This window comes from Budorcas taxicolor, chromosome 10, assembly GCF_023091745.1.
Source record: "Budorcas taxicolor isolate Tak-1 chromosome 10, Takin1.1, whole genome shotgun sequence".
NCBI classification, from domain to species: domain Eukaryota; kingdom Metazoa; phylum Chordata; class Mammalia; order Artiodactyla; family Bovidae; genus Budorcas; species Budorcas taxicolor.
Genome location: NC_068919.1, coordinates 56,496,230 through 56,504,119, shown reverse-complemented (window position 1 = coordinate 56,504,119; position 7,890 = coordinate 56,496,230). Strand labels below are relative to the sequence as shown.

The following is a 7,890-nucleotide window of genomic DNA, read 5'->3' as shown; positions in this document are numbered from 1 at the left end:
TGAAAGTTCCCATTATCTACCCTACACTCAGTTCCCTGAGTTTGGAGGCTATTCTTCTAGAGTTTTCTGATGCCATGGATGAAGCTTTGTTAGTTACGTAAATGGAACTGTTAGCCACTTGCTTTTTTACCTAACTTATTCTGTTACTGCTTACAGAGCTATCTGTTTTTTGGTAATAGCTTTAGTATTATTTTATACTATGGAGTGATGGAGTATCACAATTTAATAAGCCAACATCCTACTGTAGGATATATAGGGTACCCCCAGTTTTCACTTTTAAAATTGTGCTTCATTGACCCAATTAAAAACGGGGAGAATTACCCTCATACTTTGCCAGTGGGAATCTAAAATGTTGCTGCCTCTGTGGAAAACAGCTTGGCAGTTACTCAAGAAGTTAAACATGGTTGCTACCAAATGACCAAGCAGATTTACTCCTGGCCATATTCCAAGACCATGTAATACATAGGTGCACATAAAATTTACACATGAATATCTGTAGCAGCATTTAAGCCAAAGAAGTGGAAACAACTAGCATATCCGTCAGCTGAGGAATGAATAAAGAAAATGTGGTCCGTTCATCCAGTAGACTCATATTTGGCAATTAAAAAAAGGATGGAGTTCTGATGTGCTACAACATGGGTGAACCTTGAAAACTTTATGCTAAGTGAAATAAGTCAGATGCAAAAGGCCACAGATGATGATTCCATTTATACAATACATCCAGGATAGGCAAATACACAGAGACAGAAAGATTAGCAGTTGCGAACAGGTGGGAGGCAGGGGGTTGGAGTGACTGCTTAACGAGTATGGGGTTTCTTTCTGGGGTGATGGAAATTTTCTAGAATTAGATAATGTACTTTGCTTGTGAATTTACTAAAAACCACTGAAATGTATGCTATAAAATAGTGAGTTTTATGTTGTGTGCAGTTGTATCTCAGTACAGATTATTTTTAAGTGGGCAAAAACTTGGACACTTAACAAATGCAGATATGCATATGGTCAATAAACAGATAAAGAGGTGCTCAACATCATTAGGCGTCAATGAAATGCAAGTTAAACCACACTGTGAAGCCACTACTTACTCACCAGAACACCTAAGAGTAAAAAGACTGATGGCATGAAGTGTGGGTGAGAATGTAGAAAAGTGGACCACTTTAGCTGGTGAGAGAATAAACTGGTGCAACCACACTAGAAAACTAATTGATAAGATCCACTAAAGCTATGCAAACATATCATTTTACTCCTTGATATATACTCAACAGAAATGAACACTTACATCCTCAAAAAAAAAAACAACCCATGAATGTCATAATAGTTTTATTTATAATAGCCCCAGGCTGGAAAAATCCAAATATTTGTCAATTTAGATAGATACATAAATTATGATATGTTTATCTGAAAAAAAGAATAAACTGCTGATACACATGGCAATGAATGGGTGAGTCTCACAGGCATTAAAACTGTGTGATGTTTAGTGTTAGAAACCTCTTTCTATTCTATATGCTGCACTCCAAGATTTACGTTGACATGTGAAGTGTTATGTGGGTCAGTTTTTAAAACTGATTAAATTGTAAAGATGCTTAATTTATATAAGAATAAATTTATTCTTAAAACAAAGCACCTATCTCAGAAGAAATACATGTGAAATGTGGAAAAATTAGAACATACAGATTAACTACCATAACATCCTTTACCTATACTCTCACTGCCCAGAAAGACCCCTGTCAACAACTTGGTATGCACACATCTGAACACTTTTCTGAGCATTCAAGGAAGCCTGAGTACTCTAATGGTAACACATACATACCTTCCAGAGAGTCAACACTTGGAACCGATCAGCAGAATGTGAAGTTAGAGCTGCAGCTTCAAGGTGCTAAGGCAACCGCATCCGTCTAACTAATCTCCTTATCTGGACTTTACAGCTCTGCGGCTCTCTTCCTTCCCACCTCCAGCTCTGTGTTCACAGCTGGGGCACTCACTGCAGGTTGCATCACTCACTCACCCCTTAGGCCTTCTGACCCTCCATACCACCAGGTTCCCTCAGAAACCCTGTGGACCAGTTTTTAGAGCTCAGTTCTCTGCTCTTGCAGGAAGCAGAGTTTGGCAGGTTTGACCCCCATGAATTCACACCCTGCTTCACTGAGTGACCCCGACATTTACCTGTTACGGAAGGTTAGCAGCAGCTCCTGCCTTTTCACAGTCCTCACCCCATCAGTACCTCATGGTTTTGGTCACCCTTGCCAACTTCAGCTTTGTAGAATGGATCAAGACAGTGCAGTGAGTGCTCCCCTGTCCCTTTCTCCACGCGTATGCTTTGCAAGCTCTGCAGGTCCCCTTGTCTTCAAACAAGATCTACTCCTTCCCAAGACTGACCCCCTACAAACCCTGCCACCTTCAGTAGGACTCTGCTCCTGAAGTTCCACTTGCTAGCATTGAGATGACCTTTTTTCCAGGAGCTCACAGGGTACCGGAGTTATGGGAGCCAGAAAGGAAGAGTGATGTGCTCTTTGTGGTGTAGGGGAGACCTGGAAGGGGCAGGAAGAAGGCAATCCATGTGAATCAAAACCCAGCCAACTCTCTGCCAAGTAGCCCCTAATGCTGGCACAGTCTGGGAGCTACATGGAGATATAGCCAAAGAGGGCATATTTACTTCCTCGCTAAAAAATTTTATATGTGTTCTATGAGGTGTGATGGATCTGTAACATTTGCAGCATCTTTAAGTATGACCCTTAAAGAAAAGCATAAACCTTGTGCACTTAGGAAAAATGTAATCTCCTGGCAAATAAAATAATTTAACCCAGATCATGTGGTAATTTTATTGATTAAAATATTACAAAGTTCTACTTCTCATTTCTTCATATACAATATATCTGAGTGAACTAAATTAAATCATTTATGATATGAAAAGACATTATTACATATTGGAAGGGTGACATTGATTCATCATCATGGATTATTTCTACTCCTAAGGTATATGCCCATATTACAGAGTCAGCCATGGCCTGTGACTTTGGAGAGGTATGGAAGAGCACTGAGTTCACAGGCTAGGAGTGCTTATCAAGTCACGTTTTGTGCTCTGAAAGGAAGAAATAAGGAAACCTGGAGGAACAATGAATAGTCAGTTCCCACAAAACTTGGGAGATTTCTCAAAAGAAGGAACTGACATAATTTTTCAGTTATTTTTATGAGGAAATCTTAAAACATATTTGAATGCTGATAAGACAGAAAAAATCATTTAGGTTGCCTTTTCAAACTATTTTTTAAGTCACTGTGTGAAAGATATTAAACAATGAAAAGTTATGGCAAATATGTTGGCAGAGAAAATTTAATGACATGTTCTTTTGGAGGAGATGATAAATGATATGGGAGTTAGACTTGAATGATATATTAGTTTTAAATGAATATTTACATGAAAATACTTCATGATTTCAGATTGAATATTCTCTTAAAAATTAGAGAGGCCTGAAATAAATATTTTTTAATGCAGAAGTGTCTTTAGTAAAAAGAGTTAGTGAAGCACCCTCACCCTCATCAAGCAAGCATGTGGGTGAGAGAATTTCTGATGGATCATGGTCCAATGGGATTATTTGAAGGACAATCCTGGACCCATTTGTGGCTTCATAAATATCTGGGCTTCCCATGAACCTTAGAAAACAGGACAAGCTGTGTCCCGAGAGTCTCACTCCCACTGGGTGGACCCTTATCACCAGATAGAGGCGCCAGGCAGAAAATATGAGTATTGAAGGAATTCTAGTAAAATTTGGCTGAGATTCCAAAGGTAGATGTGGCCTTTCCAACCTCAACTGGTGTGTGTTAATTCTTACAAGATGACAGCGGCAGCACCATCACCATGAGCAAGAGGAGATGTGGCCCATTTGGGAGAATTCTTGTTTTCTTCATTAAATCACATTCCAAAGCATTTCCAGTTCCAATCAGGTGTAAGCCACATCCCTCTTATTTGAGCTTCACTGAGCTTTTGAAAGAAAAGTGCACTTATGCCCTTTTCTCCTGCTATAATCTGTTGAGAAAGCCAAGCTTAAAACTGCTGGGGATTTGGATCATTTCCAGAGCATGTGGAGAGGGAGTAAAAGGAAATGTGACTTGAAAGAGGTATTTGGTGTCCAACATCAGGTGTGAGGAATCCTCTCGGCTGGCGAGGAGAGCCTGAAATGAGAACCAGGGGGAAAATGAATAAGGGAACCAGCGCACTCTGCTGTGTTGCTGTCTGGAAGTCAAGAGTAAGGAAAACACAACAGTGAAAAACTCCTTTCAAAATCATGTGAGATAACACACAAAAGGGCTTTTCAACAGCACAGCACAAGGTGAAATGGTCTATTTGGGTCTTCCAGGCCAGCTCTCGTGAAGACTTACTTGCTCTTTTTCACTTCAGAAGTTAATTTCCCCCAGGATGGGCTGACTGTAAATCGATCTAATTTCTATTCTTACCTATTCTCATGGCATAATTCTCAGCTTATGAGTGGAGCTCAGTATTAAATTTTTATTGCATTCACAATTATTTTTAGTTCAGTGGTTTGCAAACTTTTTGGTCTCAGGACCCCTTTAAAATCTTAAATTACTGAGGACCCCAAACAGCTTTCGTGCGTGTGGTTAGAGCTATGGATATTTATCATATTAGTAATAAAACAATAATTTAAAATACTTATTAATTCATTAAAATAATAAGAAAAGCCCAAGACATGTTAACATATTTTTATTGAAAAATAACTCAAATTTGAAAGAAAATTTTAAAAAACTACTGAGAAGTAGTATTGTTTTTTAGAATTTTGTAAATGTTGGTGACTGGCTTAATATGACAGGCGGAATCTTGTATCTGCTTCCGCATTCACCTGTAGTGCTTTGCTATTCTGGTTGCAGTGTGTGAAGAAAAGTCTGCCTCACACAGGTATATATTTGGAAACAGGAAGACTTTGCAGACTCTCTCAAATTATCTCAAGGATCCAGTCCTCCCCACCTCACCAAAGACTCTTGAATGAAACTTTGAGAACTGCTGCCCTAAGGCACTGGGAAAGAAACTTTAGGGATTAAAATAAGAAAAAATGAGTACGTAGGTTCTGTGTTTCCATTCAGCCTCTGTTCCCTTGTCTATGCTCAAAGCTGATGAGAAACGACACGCTGAAGGGATGTAGACTGTGAGTTATGGTTTTGGTGTTTCCAGTCCCTTCCCACCAGGGCTAAAATGGGTTCTGAAAACAGGGGGAATCTGACAGGGAAGATTTCTGCCATTTTTCCTGTGTGCCTTTCCTTTGTATATTTGGTACATGTACTTTAATTCTGAACTTCTATAGTGGTCATTAAATATCGCTTTCTCATACTAAAAATTAAAAGGCACATCTTAAGCATCTCACCTGCACTTTGCGAACGAAGGATGGAGTCACTCTTTTCTCAAAGTCGTCTATAGGTGTGTATGAATTAAGAATCTTTATGATCTGCAAACAATGCATAAGATGGTATAAGGCCACGAAAAGGATAACTTTGTCCATGAAACAATGGTTCCAGTGGTCTGGGAACAGTTGGGAACCACAAGTGGTTCTTTAATACTGTAATTTGGTTCTAGGATCTATGTGTTATTTTTTTCCCCAAGAAAAGAGAAAACAAGCTGAGAAGAGCATAGATGGGAGCAAGGACATCATATAGTTAGATGACTGTGAGACAATTCCCCATTTCCAGCCTTCTCTACCCCTACATCCTCTCCCCCAACACACACATCTGTGGTTTTGTGGGCAGGGAATGTGCCATACGAGCTTTTAGGTTTTCAAGGTCTAGAGTTAGTATTTAATAAATGCTTGTTAGATAAGTGGGTGGGCCATGGAGATATGTATGCTCCCCAAAGAGCACACAGAGATGCAGATGCACCCCATGCAGCTAAGCCAGGAAAGGGGATGCCAGTCACATGACCTGCTGGTGAGGATCGGGGAGACACTGAACAAACCTGATTACCTGCACAGCAGAAAGGGAGGTACAGCGTTCGTAGATCTCCTTGGCATCACTGTCGGTGGTCTTCTTGACCTGAAGCAACCATGCTGCCTGTGAAAGAGGCTCCAAAGTTTCCTTGGCCAAGTTGTTCTGTAAATTCTTATCTTTAAGCCATTCTTCTAAGTAACTGATGTTGCACCTGGAGTAAAAGCCAGAGGAGCAGAGAACAGTGGGTGATCCATTTAGAACACTTTAGGGGAAGGTGTAGAGTCCCCAAGCATGTCCTAACATGGTACCAGTGTTCACTAAGATCCTTAGGACCATGTCTAACAGTTTCTTCATTTGTAACAAGAGGGGGCTGGGCCAGGTGATCAGCTCTCATGATCCATGATTCTAAGGATCATGATGGTATAGGTAGAGTGGCCATAATAGCAATAAACTTTGGAGAAAATCTGAGCAAAGAGCAGCGACTACAATAATTTATAAAACAATCTATTAATGTACCTTTAATAATAGATTTGAAAATATCTTAAAGGAAAAACTCATAATGATATTTGAAGAGGGGACTTCAGTTCAGTTCAGTTCAGTTGCTCAGTCGTGTCTGACTCTTTGCGACCCCATGAATCGCAGCACACCAGGCCTCCCCTGTCCATCATCAACTCCCGGAGTTCACTCAGACTCACATCCATTGAGTCAGTGATGCCATCCAGCCATCTCATCCTGGGTCATCCCCTTCTCCTCCTGCCCCCAATCCCTCCCAGCATCAGGGTCTTTTCCAATGAATCAACTCTTCGCATGAGGTGGCCAAAGTATTTGAGTTTCAGCTTCAGCATCAGTCCTTCCAATGAACACCCAGGACTGATCTCCTTTAGGATGGACTGGTTGGACCTCCTTGCAGTCCAAGGGACTCTCAAGAGTCTTCCCCAACACCACAGTTCAAAAGCATCAATTCTTCAGTGCTCAGCTTTCTTCACAGTCCAACTCTCACATCCATACATAACCACTGGAAAAATCATAGCCTTGACTAGATGGACCTTTGCTGGCAAAGTAATGTCTCTGCTTTTTAATATGCTATCTAGGTTCGTCATAACTTTCCTTCCAAGAGGGGACTTACACTGGTATAAAAATTGTTTGAACTCTTTTCCTAAAGTACCAGAAAATTTTCAACTGGTAGAAGGTTTTCTAAGTTCACTGGGGTTTCAATTCTAGTTTCTGTCACTTACTATCATAGGTTTATGAATTAAGAGGCATGGATTTTAATCTCATCAATCTGTTTTGTGAGCCTGGAAAGTTACTCTACCTCTCTTGGTAAATCAGGGTGTTGAGAACACTCACACATTGCTAGTGAGAACGTAAATAGTACAGCTGCTAGGGAAAACAAGCATTTCCTCAAAATGTTAAACACAGAAGTACCATCTGACCCAGCAACTCCGAATTGAAAGGTCCACACACAAAAAATCATACACAAATGTTCATAGGAGCATGAATCATTATAGTCAAAAAAATGAAAACAACCCTAATGTTCACCAATTGGTGGAGAGATAAATAGATTGTGGTCTGTCTATACAATAAGATGTTATTCAACAGTGAAAAGGAGTGAGATACTGACACCTGCTACTACATGGGTGAAATATGAAAGCATTACACTAAGTGAATGAAGCTATTCACAAAAGACATGTTTTATGGTTTCATTTATTAAAAAATGTCCAGTATAAGCAAATCTGTAGAGAAAGAATATATTTGATGTTGCCATTGGATCAAAGAAAAAGCAAGAGAATTCCAGAAAAACATCTACTGCTGCTTCATTGACTACACTAAAGCCTTTGACTGTGTGGATGACAACAAACTGGATAATTTTTAAAGAAATGGGAATACCAGATCACCTTATCTGCCTCCTGAGAAATCTGTATAAAGGTCAAGAAGCAACAGAACCAGATATGGAACAATGTCCTGGTT

At 39.9% G+C, this 7,890-nt stretch overlaps 1 protein-coding gene across 1 annotated transcript in view; it reads right to left on the bottom strand.

The window, feature by feature from the left end:
- Positions 1-4,011: 4,011 nt before the first annotated feature.
- Positions 4,012-7,890, bottom strand: part of MYO5C (myosin VC) — a 116,538-nt gene continuing 112,659 nt past the window's right edge. The window contains exons 39-41 of the mRNA XM_052646544.1: positions 5,959-6,133; positions 5,367-5,447; positions 4,012-4,164 (exon numbers count right to left, since the gene is read on the bottom strand). Coding sequence (XP_052502504.1) covers positions 4,012-4,164; positions 5,367-5,447; positions 5,959-6,133 — 409 coding nt within the window. The remainder of the gene's footprint in view (positions 4,165-5,366; positions 5,448-5,958; positions 6,134-7,890) is intronic.